Below are 15,571 nucleotides of genomic sequence, written 5' to 3'. Positions count from 1 at the left end.
ATCCATACTAGTAAAATAAACAGTAGGATTTCCATGGCAACCGGCTGTTATTATGGTAAAATATTCGAATTATTTTTAAATTTAATCAAAACATTTTTGATCATAATTCCGTAACCAGCAGAGCAATTTTAAAATTTTTTTGTAAACAGACTTCATATTTTATGTAGATTCGTATTTAAGAATAAAAAACACGTCATTCCATTTAAAATAAGGAAGTGACCCTCCCCCCCTCTTAGAGGGGTGAAGGGACAAATGTCAAAAATATCACAAAAAGTGCCCCCCGGTATACTTGAAATGTCACCAAAATGTCAAAAAAAGATTTGCAGCCGTTTTTGACATATCGCATTGTAACACTTTAAAAAACTCACCCTGTATAATAGGCAAATAATTGGATCAATAGATTTGATCAATAGATTGAATAGATCAATAGAAGATAAAATCTTAAAAGCTACAAGCCGCGTACTCAGAAATATATTAAACAAGATAGTGGTGTTTTTGCTCATTTATTATAAATTAAGTAGATTTACTTGACGTTATTTTTAAATTTCAAAGCCAACTTGCCTACATTTGATACAATTATTAATATCGCTATACCTTTGTTATTTTTAGGTTTGAGTTCTTTGACTTTGACTTTTGACTTAGTGTTAATAACTTTTGTTTTTAGAAAATTATTATTATTTGATTTATGTAAAAATATACAGAGAATTCAATTTAACCAAAGTAAATTTTTCACATCTTCTCAAAAATACAATCTTCATATTTTTCTGTTTTCACCAATTTAATTAACAGAAAAAGTCTTACTAGTTTGCTAATTTAACCGACCTTCACAAAATCGCACAATAGTCACAAAATAGTTTTACAATTAACATAATCACAAAATAGTTTTACAATTAACCAACACTCTTTATTTTACTCTCGACACGTGTTTCTCTAACAATGTTAGTCTTCAGGAGAAAATTAAAACTTGAGAGAATTTTAATAAGTCACACTAAAGGTTCTAATCATAGGACTATTATAGATACCAATAGTGCCGAGTTAATCGGAAGCACCCTGTATACCCAGAGAACCAATATTGTATGAAAAAAATCGTTTAAATAAAAAAAAATATTTCAGTGCTATATTTTATGTGTATATAAACCTAGTTTCTTCTTAAACTTAAATAAATTTAAATGGAAAACTTGCATTCTTGTATAGCAATCCTTGCAATTACACAGTAATTGCCCATACTGAAATATTGTATTGTTTACCAAAGTAAAATGCTGGAAATTTGAAATTTTTTCCTATAAAACGTAGAGTACATGCAGTTATGTACATTTATCTTCTGTCGAAAGCTATTAATTTGACATAAACAAACAACTTTTTAAGCAATGGCTTTACTGGTCTCTATAAACAGCATTAGACAAAACAATAATAGTTTCTTTTTTGTGGGATGGACTGAGAACTTCTTATTGCGAAAAGTGCGGATCACAAATATTAATTATAAAACAACATTATTAGAGCTTTTACAATTTGTTAAATTATATTATTATTCCTTATAGTTGAAAACACAAAAACCAGCCATTCTATTTTAAAGTTTCAGTAGGATATGCGGTTTATACTTAGGAAATATATATTATTTAGATTTCTGTTTGTACATATACAAAGGGTAGATTCATCTTAGTACTATGTATTTTAGTAAACACAGTGTTTATTTAATAAAAATAGACATAACTCGAATCTCAGTTTGCTTATTGCTTCTTTTATTTTTAATTTTTAGGATATACCTTTAATATGATAATTTTAAATTTATAATAAGTATATAGGACTAAAAACCGCCCTTTATATAACGCTGTTTTGTCGTAAGTGGTTACTGATTTGGTTCTGGTTCTATGGATCACCTTATATCAATCATTCCCATCCATACTTGAACCTCGAAGGAACCTAAAAGATTTAGAATTTCAAAAAAATATGTAATAAAAAAATGAATACAACTTGTGATATGAAATTTTTTTACTTAGCATATTTTTATATATATAAAGTTTAATAATTGCGAATATTAAAAAAATATATTATGTGTATATTATTTTAATCATATTTAAAAGAGAACACGAATATTTTGTAATATTAATTTAAAAAAAAAATCTAGCAATACATGTATATTATTTACTGTACCTATTTCGAATCAAGGGCCTTCCTGTGCTATGATCTAGGCTGGCTGCTCTTCTCTGACGCATTTGTGCAGCTAGGAGTTCAATTTCCCAGTTAGAACTTGAGTTTTCATATTGATTATCCTCCGTCTCGCCGTCTGTAGGATCAGTTTCTGAGTGATTTCCTTCACCGTCTATGTTTTCTGAATCCGTATCTAAACGTATTAAGAGATCATATTTATATAATTATGCCAATTAAAAAAATATATACAAACTAAGAATTAAGCACTATTTAAAGAAGGTAATAAATTCAATGCTACTTGTAACTGCTAATCCATTCTCAAAATTAATTAAATATTGTAACGTAATTCAGGAACACACCTTTTCTGGAATGCGCTCACGCCAGGAATACTCTTATGGGAACAAACTTTTTATTGACCTCGTCAACACTTTAACCTGATTAGCGTTGACTGTCGTTTAATTGTTTTAAAGAAAAACAACTAAGCTGATTAAGATGTCATGAAACGCGGTCATTTTTAAAGACACCGATTCGGCATATCTAGTTCGGAAGGAATGAGATAAATTATGGGCCACTTTCTAAAGTAATCCATAGAAACTAGACCGTATCGATTTCGGGAGCTGCTAGTAGAAAAAGTCCTGTTACGTCTATGGCAATTCGTTTAAAGGGTGTACCAACAAGAAACTGCATAATTTTTCCTGTGGTTCGGGTTCTTGGGCCTTTGCTTGACGAACATTGCTCACACTATCGGCACCAGCGTTGAACATCTTCATGACTGTTCAGGCAATAAAACCTATTTCTCAGTTTTGCGAAGTTCTTACTCCAAAATGTCCTTCAACTGTCAGATATGATTTTTCTTTTCCGTCTACGCTCTCCCAGACTCTTTTTAACAATCCATCTTGTATAACTTACGAATTCCATTGAAGCAAGTAGGCTTTTAGGTCTGATGATTTATGAGAAATATCTTTTCATTCTGGCTGTAGAATTTCTCGAGACTTCAGTTCATAAAGAAGGCTAAATACTGCGTCATCACACTAATTATTTAGGCCAGTACGATGACAAGCAAATATCTCTGGATATTGTTTCGATTAAGACAACGTGACATGTTTCAATGCAAGGTCTTCTTTCATCCAGAAGCATCGGCGTTGTGTTGATATTCGCCTTTTCTATTTTCTATTGTAAAGTGATGTACTCTTGTAATCGTTAAAGCCATCTGCTATATTAAATCTACTATCTACTATATAATAAATAAATACCTATATTTTATTTCCAAATGATTTACAATGTGTAAATATAAGATGTTGTCAGGTATAAAGATATGAAATTACAAAAAATACAACCATATTAAAAATATAAAGAAGAACTAATACACAATCTTATCAGTTTACCAACAATGTCATATCTTATATCAAATCAGTATTCAAATATTCCTGAACTGAATAGAAAGTATTCTTACAAAGCATCTTTTTTACCTCCAATTTAAATATATTCAAGTCTCGGTTTCTGTTTTCTTTTTATCTGTTTGATTTTTATCCGTAATATTAATACTAAAATCATTTCTTAAATTATGATGACAATGATTATTACTGTTAATGCATAGAAGGTGAGAATCATTCTTAATAAAATTTACGCTGTTTAAAATAAAAATTGAAGGGAACGTCAATACGTTCAGATTACTAAGCAGTCTCTTGTAGGATGACATTCTAGGTTTAAAAAGCTTTGTGCGAATAAACTTTTTCTACTGAATTAGAATTTCATTAGCTCCAGCACATTTTGATGGATGTAGGAGTAGTAATATGATAGTATAAAATTAATATCGACCCTACTTCGAAGCTGCTATATTACAAATCAATAATAGGAGATCCTCTTAAAAACATAATCTATTTTAAAGAAAACTTCAAAAAATTATATGACATGTACCTTTGTTAATATCTTAATTATATGACCTGAAAGAGAGGCAGATAACAGTATTCGGAGCCAATTGAAAAAAATATAACTTATAAAAAATTATAAACAAGAGTGGTCCCAGCAAGCTACCCCGAGGAATCCCACTAGAAACGAGCAACGGCTTGTTTTAATCAAAAAACAGGCAAGCAGCATGTTTACCCTCTTTGTATAGATTTATTAATATGATAAATGAAAACACTGTATAGTGCAAAGTTTTCTCGAATAAATATTTTCATTGACTATTTCATTTGTTAGCCAAGGCTTTCTTTTTATTGTATATTTAATACGGTAGCACTTAGGAGGAAAAGAAAGTTTAGAATTTTCTAAGAGTATCTTAAAAGACTCTTCAAATTTGCATTTTAGATCATGGCCTTCGTGCAAAACCAACCAATCACTTTTAGAGAGTTTCAGCTTAAATCTATTTGATATTTGATACCTTATTAAAACAACGTGAGATCACTCTTAGACAACGTGACATTTTCCTTTTTATTAATATTTAGCAGAAAATAAATCTCCTACATGTAATTATCTGATGGATCGCTAGCAATTAACTCCAAAAATTTACCCCAATCCGAACAAATATTGCTACTCCTCTGCCTCTAAAAGAGGTTCTTGTAAAAAAGGCGCCTAATCGATAATTTTAGACTTAGTTAATAAGATATGCTGTTCGCAACACCAGGTCTCGTCCTCAGGGAGACCGATAGAGTGAAGAAGTAATTCTAACTGATCAGATTTATTTTTTATGCTTCTAACATTGATATGGCAAATAGAAGTCTCTTGCAAAGCATAATTTTTTTGTTAATTTAAATTACTAAATATTGTCATCCCAAACCCTACTATGTTCGTTTATATTACAATAATTTAGATCAAAAAACTCATTTGCGACAGTCTGAAATATACAAAATTGCCAGGCCTAACTTTATCACCGTTGTCTCCTACTTCGGGCTGCGATTTAACACCTTCATCTCCATCAGCGGATAGACATGTTGTATCTTAAGTTGTATTATACCATGAGTGTAGTCGCTTAGAATAGTTTGTACTAATACATTTTTTGGGACACACACATTGTTATTTGACACTACTTTTACAATCTCATTACATGCAAAGTTCATGAAATTGACTGTGCATGATTCATTAATGTTCAGATAACTAAGCTCGTTAGGAACATAATTATTAGCTTTAGTTATAAAAGTATTTAATTTTTGATTAAGTGTCTATATTCTCACATTCGTCATATGTTTCTCTACAAAAGTTACAGAAGCTATTAATATGTGAACTATTAATAAAATTAATATCTAATAGAATATATGTTCTATGTGTTAGTATATGAACGATTTTTGATAGTATTATTAATCTCGCGAAATAAGAGATATATATTAGAGTATGTAAAATCATTAAGTCCCGCTGCTAACATAAGATAATCACTGCTAGATAAGTTCTTTCTTAGTGTTCACAACCCGTTGCAGAGAGGCTCCCGGTTTCACAAAAGACTCCACTATGATATTTTTGTGCTCTTTTAGTTCCTTACTTAGGCGCCAGTGGATGCTTTTGACAAATGATCCAATAATATTAATTTCTTACCAGTTTTCTTTATGCCGAGATATTTCAACAGAGCTGAAAAGCTGAGATGCTCTTGGAGTATCCGCATTTATTTTTCAAGCTGGTCGGTTTGTGTCGTTGTAGAGACGGATTTTTTTTTGCAAATTTATCAGCAAATCAATTTTATACAATATTGAACATACATAGTCCTTTTCACTTTATTCGTTAGACTTGCTTATTAGGTTAATTTTTTTATTAAGATTGCCAATGAGTGTATTTTCTCTTTCTATAAGCTTGTTCAGCTTATCCTCATTTTTTGTTGCTTCTTCTATCATTATCTTATTTTCGGTTTTAAGTTTTTCTACCTGCTTACTTTTATCCAAACTTTCTTCGCCTTTTCACCAAGTGTCTTTTCTAGATTACCAATTTCACTCTCATTATCATCAGATCTTTCTTCACAACAGTTCATCAAATTATCTTTAACTCGTTCCAATTTTAATTTATGTATTATATAAATTATATTATATATAATTTATGTAGGCACGATTTATGGTACACACACGTAGCTTATAAAATTCCTGTGTTCGCAACATATACTACTCCGATTAGCATGATTGTATTTCATCAATTTATACTGAAACGCAGCTACGTTATAAATGTACTGTAATGTAAACAATATTTCGCGCCAAAACGGCGTTGCTGTTAATTTATTAGTAAATGATGGTGACTTACTATAGTATTTGAAGCTTTTTTTACTTTAGATTTAGTCTGACTGTACTAGAAGCACTTCAAGCAGTTTTAACCAATTTTAATAAACCTTTGAAAATCCGAACAAATTCGAAGACACTCCACACAACAATACCATAATTTTATATCCACTTTATAAGTTATCCACTAACTAGCTATACAATAGAATTAAAGAAAATGTTAAAAAAAAATCAATATAAATATAGAATATTTTGCAGCTATATCGGAAAACTTGATTTTTTTATTCTTTTTTTCTTTTCTAGTTTAAAATAAACATATTTTCAATATATGCGTTGCATTGAATTTTTTTGGTTAAAGACCACTTAAAAATTAATAAAAATGATTACAATTTTTTTCTCATATAAATACCTCAAATCTTAATACATCATGTATGTGATAATTACTACTTATAATACTAATACGCATTTTCCTTATGAATATAATATTTATACAGGGTGTCACTGAAATGGTATAAAAAATCGACATGTGATAATAAAAATACTAAGAAAATTTGAAAATGCCTATTAAGGGAGTTAGGGCTACTGAAACGGTGAATTAAAAAAAAAACGGTTTTTTGAAACTATAGGTTTTAAAGACCAGATTAGATTTTTTTAAAAATTCTCTGCCATAAATTTTGACCCTAAATAAAATGGTAATACTGAAAAATTATTTGGAAAATCGAAAAGAGTAGTTTTTGCAAGAGTAAGGGGTTGTTTCATTTTTTGAAAACGCATTATTGACTGTTACAATTAAATTCGTACAACACCAGGAATATTCCACAGGTTCCACAGATTATGGAGAAAAGGAGCAGATGTTTGTGATGGTTATTGGTTTATTTCGTTTTTTAAATGTTTTAAAAATCACGAAATTTTGATTTCTTAATTAATTATTTATTAACTGCTTGTCTACTTTTGAAATGCCATTACTTTCATAAGTTTATATTGACTAACCATCAGAGCAAACTTTTTACCTTCCATTTTCTTGAAAATCATCGTGTGATAAATAATTCCACCATAAATAATGCCAACTGTCATACCCGTTGTAAGCATACTAAAAGGTTTCGTATACTACTGTATACAGTATTTAAAAAACTTACATTTCACTTTTAAACTTAAACAAAATCGGATAGGTCTTTTAAAAGTTATAGCCGTTTGAACACCTTCACTGCCTTTGTCTACTTTATGAAATTCTTGACCAATATGATGGAAGTTTTCCAATTATGTTAAAAAATAACTTGGACTCTACTATTAGCTAGGTGGTACCCTATTGGCCTTTCAATTATGCCCTTTACAATGAATAATAAATAATGTAATATAGGCGCGATCCACGCTTATTGAAACATTTTGTATAAATATATTATATATTTAAATTAAATTATGAAAAATAAAATATAATTTAAAGGAAAATCCAATCTAAAAATTTTAATTTAATAATATGTTTACCTGTAGTAGATTCTATATTTAAAAAAACACTATTCGATCTAGAAGGCCAAACATTCATAGGCTGAGGTAGTTCTAGTAGTTCTTCTTCTTCTTCATGTGTTGGTTCTTCCCATGATTGGTGATGCTTACTTATAATAGTATCTAGTGAATCCTTAAAATAACAAAATAGAAGATAAAACCATTGTTGTAATTAATGATTATTTAACTTATTTTTAAGTTATGATTAATTTCACAAAATCATAACTTATAAGTTTTTTTAGGTATTATGACATAATTAAAATAATTTTTTATAATATTGATACAAGTGACCTTACTGAATCATTATTCATGTTTTCCAATTCATAGATATGTGATTTTAATTGTTCAATTATCTCATTTTTATTTTTAAGCTCCAATTCCAGTCTATCAAATCTCTCCTGGAACTTCTGCTGTAAATCCTGAAAGTGTGCACTCATGACTTGCTTTATTGCAAATAATATATCAGTAAAATATTGTTGCTCGTCTTCTTTTGAAGCTAAAAACAAAAACAAACTAGATATTATTTATTGTAAACATTAAGTCAACTTGTTTTGTTCTTCTGATATCACACACGTTAAAAAGCTAAGTTTTCTATAATTTAATATCTATTGATGTTTTATTATAAGCAGTGGGTACTAACATATTGTTGTGAAATAAATAAATAAGTTAATTATTCTCATAGATTTTGTACTATTTTGCTGTTATTTTTTAGTTTCGATATAATATTAATTTGGTTTAGTTTTCCAGTTATTCAAATCCTTATAGAATATGCTTCCAAGGCGTTGAATAAACATTCTGGAAGCGTGGTCAAGACGCTATAAGCTTACCGAAAGCAGGTTTTTAAATAAAAGTTTTGTGTCTCTTAATATAAATTTTAAGTCTTGTGCTCCTTAACTTTTTAATTCTAGTTCCTTTATTTTTATTTCTTTAAAAAATTCCTTTAATTTATATTTAACCCTATTATCTGATAAACCAATATGCGGTATCCAATGTTGCTGATTTCATTCATAAAATTCCAGGCGGCCTATGCAATTTTATATAATGGTCAAAGCACACTAAAGATATAACCAATACTGTGCAATTAGACCACATCGACACGGAGATTTTTAGAAAGATGTTAACATTAACATATAATAGTAAGAAAAAAGGTAACGGTTTACAAAACGGTTTTCTGCTATTTTATTACTATAAGAAAATTTTTCTATATAGGCCTTTTTTAGGGTCTTTATAGAACATAAAAATGTTGGCGCTGCTTTAAAAAAAGTATTTTTTTTGTGATTTTTTTTACCCTTGAATCTTATGGGAGCCAGGAATAAATAGAATTGCTGGGTGAGGTAAATTAATTATAAAATAGAGTGAAATAGCACCTTTACTAACAAATAAAATAAAGGTCAAAAAACCCCGAAAAAAACAAAATCTTCTTCAAACTTTTTCAAAACTGTCTGGGAAAAAGGTTGAAGCTATCCAGGTTATATTTGTTTAAATTTTGAATAGCTATTTTATTGGAATATACTTACAAGGGAGTTTCACTGGGCAGAAACAGCCACAATCGATTTTCCACGATATTGTGAAAAAAATCCATTACGAGCTTAAATAAATGCTTTAGAAAAAAGTTTATTAAGACCAGATCCGTCAATCGCGGCAGCGTTGAATTATTTTTTAACTGCAGGCGCGGATTTTTATGGGACTTTAGAAAATGAGCTTTGTCTTGTACTTGATGATTCGCAATATATAGAGACATAAATTATTATTTTTTGTTGCCAGCGTTTTTTAAAGTATATTACGATTAAGATGAGATCCATCAGACCAACATAGCTAATGTCTTTCAACAGGTGATAAAAGTATAAATTGAGGAAATAAACTTTGATTCTCTAGAACTAAAACTTTGTTTTTTACTCAAGGCAATTCAAATTCTTAATTTTATGCATTTTGCGTAAAAGCTAATTTTAGTCAGTTATTTTCTACTGTTTTCAGTTTAAAGATAAAATAATAATAATTAGGAATTGGGATACCTGTTATATTTGTATACATTTCGATACATAATAATACATATTCTAAAGCAATGATACCTAACTTAACATTAACATAATTTTTGACACATAACGGCAAAAAAATTAACTATTAAAACATTTTTAAGTTATACACTGCAGCTTTTATTAGAATCCTCCAACAAATAACTGCAGAGAAAGAAAGTAACAAAATTTGAGATGTCAAATTGTATGTAGGTACTGACCCAAATTCAACATTTTTAGCTTATTCATAGCGCTCTTTTCCAAAATTAAAAATTTATTTTTTTATGGTATGTTTAAAATTAGAAAATTTTAAATAAAACAAAGTCAATGGGATTTTTCCTTCATGTTTAAAAGAGGCAGTGGTTATCCCTCTTCATAAGGGCGGAGATTTGGATCAGCCTTGTAATTTCCGTCCCATTTCTATTTTGTCTACCCTCTCTAAGATAGTTGAAAAACTTGCAAAAAGCAGAATTTTGTCCTTTTTACATCATAATGGCATTTTTGTCTGCAAATCAGTTTGGATTTCAAGCCGGTAAAGGGACTCATGATGCAGTTTTTAGCTTTTTGGAGAGCGTCTATGTGTCCTTGAATTCTGGAGAGTCATCGGCATCTGATTATAATAAGACTTAGCATCCTTAGTATCCTTGAAGACCTTCAGATTTTATCAGAGTGGTGTGCTTCCAACAGGCTTGTGTTTAATGTAAGAAAAACGTCTATTATGGGGTTTAAGTGCGATGTTCAGGGTCTGATGTTTGACGAAAATTCCCTCTTGCAGAATAAAGAGTGCTGCAAGTTCCTAGGAATTACCATTGATTAGTCGCCTTCGGATTGAAGATCATATTTTACATTTAGCTGGGAAATTATCTTCTGAATGTTTTGCAGTAAGAATGGCAAAACAAGAGCTGGGAGGGGTGGTTGCACGTTCAGTGTACTTTTCACTTATTGAATCTCATATTCGGCATGGCTTGCCTTTTTGGGGTTTAACCAATAAGGGGCTACTTAACATTGTCTTTGTTATTCAAAAAAAAAGCAGTTAGATACCTGTGTTCTGCTAAGTTATGAGATTCTTGCAAACCCCTCTTCATTTCTGAAAAAATCCTAACTCTTTTTTCACTCTTAATCTTAGAAATAGCTGCTCTTATTCACAAAATTCCCAAACTACCCTCTGACACTGGCCATTTGACTCGTCGTGTAAATGATGTTCCCCTATCTATTCCTACGTCTTCCCTTACCAAAAACTCATTAATTTACATAAGTAAAAAAAATTACAATCATGTTCCTCTATGTGTTAGACATATATCAGATGTTAAGAAATTTAAAAGAGAATTAAAGACGCTTTTATTGGCTAAGGCATATTATAACCTGGATGACTTGTTTAATGATAGGTTTTAACCTTGGACATGTTGGAAAGTTTTTTTTTTCCTTTTTTCTTCTCTAGTTTTGTCAACAAGTTTACCTTTATTTAGTAATTGATTGTTTTATTTAGTTATCTTTAATTCAAGTATGTTCAAAAAGTTTTGTCTTCTTGTGTTTAATTTTGTTCATTGTTTTGTCAATTTTTGAAATTGTATTATTGTTTTGTTTTTTTTTAGCTTGTAGGATGCTTGTACACAAGATTATTCTTACGTAATATAGCACATTTTCTTTCTTTCTTTCTTTCTTTTAATTGGGGTTTGGGCTGTGATAGAAATCAAGTAAACACGCCAAAAAATAAACACTTATGTTCCAGAAAATTCTCGTTTTCTTTTTAAAACTTCTTTAAAAAAGAACACACGTCAATCTTGATATACAGAGGGACGTTTAATTTTATATTTGACAAAGTTCTGTCAATTACCTCCTCAACTCCAGCTAACCTCACCTTGATACATCAAATGGGAATCCCCATCGTGTGATACATCATTGTGAGCAGCATTAAAATATCTATTTAACAGTGCCAAAAAAATTAATCGGTGAGCTAGTTGAGCTTTTAAGCAGTGAGCTAAAATGTCTGGTAATAGTGAATATTTTGTTGCAGTCATACTTTGGAATGTCAAATGGCTATCCTATAGTGGTGTATAAAAAAGTAAGTTTATAGATTTATAAACAGTAAGGGTGTAAAAAGGTACTTAAAAAAACAATTTAATCAGTTCACAGAATTTATTTTTTCAAGTGCTCAAAATGTGCTATGTTATTCGCGAGACAATAATAAAGTCTGTTTTGAAATTGCTCACGAACATTGCCAAGTGTTTGTTGGCTAATATCTCTTTATTCGCTCCTTTAAATCATTAATATTTTCAGATGGAGTTTTATAAACTTTGTCTTTTAAATACCACCAAAGGAAAAAATCTAGTTGTGCTAAGTCTTATAACCATGTGCGGGCCATTCAATTCCCCCGCGCCTGCCAATCCAAATCCCTGGAAAATGTTCATTAAGCCACTCTCGAACTGTCAAAGCGTAGTGCGGAGGATCTTGTTGTAAGTACAAATTGTTTTATCAAATTATATAATATATAATAATATTCACTTGGTTTTCCAAAGATTGGACGATTCAAGGATATATTGCATTTTCAAAAAATTGGACTATTTGAACTTAATGAACAGTTTATTACCATACATTTTTACTAGTAAATCGCTTCGACTTCAGCATCCATTTTTTTTGGCAAAGTAAAATGGAAAAGTTTGCCATTTAAAATAATATGTGACACTATGAAGGTAACCATTTGGCCTACCAAAGTTTAAGTTGATAAAATGTCTTTTAAAACCACACATTTTTTTTGGCACTGTTGAATAGACATTTTACATGCTGCTTACAACGATGTGTCAAACGATGGAGGTTCCCATATGACATATTAAAGTGAGGTTAACTGGAGGTGAGGTGTTTAGTTTTATATTTAAAGTTTAGCAATTTTTGAAGTTTGAAATATTTCTTGAAGCAATCTAAAATGTTGCCTATTGACCACCACCCTGACTCATCACAGTGGAAATTTAAAAGTATATTTTCTCCACAAAGATCTCGAGTCTGTTTGCCCAGTTGCATTTCTGATGATATTCGATTCGTACGATATTTGTATAAGTAGCAAGAAAGAGATAAGTTCTTTTAGAACAAAGATATTAAAGATAAGTCTTTTAAAAAATACAAAACATAAACATGAATATCCATCTGATTCAACTTATTGTTAAGTTTGTAAGTTGATAAATAAAGATATAAAAATCCTATAATTTTTTTAGGTAACGTGAATTTTACTTTGAAATCGAACATATTTTGAATAAGCTTGATAGAATTTTTTTCTTAAATGAAATCTCTTATATATTTTTGCATTTTCAAATTCACCGAATAATTTGGACATGTTTTATAAATAATATCCTTTACCTATCTTCAACTGTTTACAAAATAATTTTGTTTCAATATTAATTATAATACTTTATTGCAACAGAAATTAATAAATTACATTACATATATTTTTAAAATTTATTTTATCAAATGATGGAAGTGGCCGCCATTAACATAATTTTAAACCAATTATAATCATTTAGGTATATAGTTCATTCACGATGAAAAGACCAAATTCATTTAAAATTCAGGTGTTTTTTCTTTTTTCTATTTTTGGGACACGTCGATTAGCATTGTCGCTTGCGCGTTTTTATAAAAAAATTCTATACAGGGTACCTCAAGTAGAAACTATGGCGTCATCATTAATTTTTGTAACTTTATTTTACAACTCTACGATATTCCCTGAATACTTTTTGTATAGCACACCATAAAAGTTAGCGGTTTATACAATTTGACGTAATAGACTAGTAAAACATACCACATTAAAAATAAAACTTTATACAATATTTATTTCAACTAATGTTCAATTTTTTGTCAATTCAATGCATTTTTGATCGATTAATCTAATTTCTTGTTAAATTCTTCGCTTTATATTTTATTAGACCTATTCACATCAAGTTAGAACTTCAAATAGCCCTATAAAAAATCTAATGGGGTTACTTCGGGTGACCTTGGTGGCCACCTAAAGTTAAAAAAAGTTGGATCCAGAAATTGTCGAACAGCAATGGCAAAGTGAGGAGGTACCCCCCCCGTCTTGTTAAAACCATATCTCGCTCGTTACTAAGCATGTCAGTCTCTTGTAGATAGATTAATAAAACAACTAAAGCAGGGATAAGTCTAAACTATAGAAAGTCTAAATAGCGCTTTCCGTTTAATGTATCTTCGAAAGAAAAAGGTTCAAAGATTCGATATTTTACAATACTTGCCCACATATTAAATCTATGAGACCACTATGTGTGATATTGTTGGGTCAATCATCGTTGGTCAACATCGTCGGATCTCGCGTTATGCAGTGACTTTAATGATATACAAGGTCGAATCTCGAGTTTCACCATACCGGGTGGTGCGTCGCCGAGCGGAACATAGGAAAACCCATGTAAATTTTAAGGGGGTCAATTATTGGCTTCCCTGTACATTTTATAGAAAAAAAATGTAAAATAACTTTTTGAAGAGACCAATCTGGCAAACCCTTGTGCAAAGTTTCAAAACATTTTAATAAGCGAATCTTGAATTATTCAATTAAATGTAATTGCAAAATTAGCAAATTTTCGGTTCAGGTAAAACCAAACGGGCACCAGTAAAATGAATATTGTCACTGACGTGAGGAAAAGTGTCAATAAATCAGTGACAGTCGATATTTGAAAACAAGTATGAATTATTCAATCGACGAAGAAATAGCCATAATTAAGTGGCATTATGCGGGAAACAGTTTTAGAGCAGTATCTGAAATGTTTTCAGTTTATTTCCCTACCAAGCCCATTCCATCCATTTCAACTATTAAATGTATTGTCAATAAGTTCGAGTCCAAAGGTACCGTAATAAATAATTGTAAATTTTCAACTCAGGATATCGAAAATAGAGCCGAAGAAAGAGAGAACAGAGATCTTAATATTCTACTGTGGAGTGTGGAGGAAAACAAGATGGTTAGTACGAGGGTTCTTGGACAAGAGGTAAATAAACATCATACAACGGTATTGCGCACTTTAAAATCATACAAATATTATTCGTATAAATTCGAAAAACATCAAGAGCTGCAGGAAGGAGATGAAGAGCGAATAATGGCATTTTGTTTTGAAATGTTGGAAAGAGAAAATAATGGTAGGATTTTTTTGAGGAATATTTGTTTACCAATTAATGTACATTTACCCTCAACAATGAACCAAATGTTCAGAATTGCCGGTATTAGAGCCATGAATATGAACATCGCTTTGTTCATACTCTGACACAATATCCCCAAAAAACAATTGTATTAGTGGGAATTATCGGACACCATATCATTGGATTCTTTTTTATGGACTATAACCTAATAGCTGAAACCTATTTGGACTTATTTCAAAATCAAATTGAATCCACCTTGGAAGAAGTTATTCAGGAAGATCAAATGATTTGGTACCAAATGGATGGTTGCCCGGCCCATAATGGCCCGTATGGTTAGAGAGTGCTTGGAAAATGCTTTTAACGGCAATATTATTGGTCCACGGTACCGGATACTTTGGCCAGGCAGGTCACCTCGTCTTTCACCGAATGACTTCTTTTGTCATTTAAAAAGGGTCATTTATAAAAGTGTAAAGTTTGAGAATCTAAACCAGTTAAAAAACGCTATGTCGTTAGAACGTAACAAAATTTTCCTAATATCAACTTAGTAACGTTAGAAATGAATTTTATGATTGGTTAGGATATTGTTTAGCTGTT

The 15,571-nt window shown here is 30.4% G+C and overlaps 1 protein-coding gene across 7 annotated transcripts in view; it reads right to left on the bottom strand.

Annotated features, from left to right (window-relative positions):
• Positions 1-1,711: 1,711 nt before the first annotated feature.
• Positions 1,712-15,571, bottom strand: part of LOC126743388 (uncharacterized) — a 347,135-nt gene continuing 333,275 nt past the window's right edge. For all 7 annotated transcript variants that reach the window (XM_050450456.1, XM_050450452.1, XM_050450450.1 and 4 more), the window contains 4 exons: positions 8,135-8,334; positions 7,821-7,971; positions 2,152-2,341; positions 1,712-1,920 (listed from right to left, as the gene is read on the bottom strand). In XM_050450456.1, coding sequence (XP_050306413.1) covers positions 1,884-1,920; positions 2,152-2,341; positions 7,821-7,971; positions 8,135-8,334 — 578 coding nt within the window. In that variant the 3' untranslated portion in view covers positions 1,712-1,883. The remainder of the gene's footprint in view (positions 1,921-2,151; positions 2,342-7,820; positions 7,972-8,134; positions 8,335-15,571) is intronic.

Source organism: Anthonomus grandis, chromosome 12 (assembly GCF_022605725.1).
Source record: "Anthonomus grandis grandis chromosome 12, icAntGran1.3, whole genome shotgun sequence".
NCBI lineage: Eukaryota > Metazoa > Arthropoda > Insecta > Coleoptera > Curculionidae > Anthonomus > Anthonomus grandis.
The sequence above is the reverse complement of the archived record's forward strand: the minus strand, read 5'-3'. Positions and strand labels throughout refer to the sequence as shown.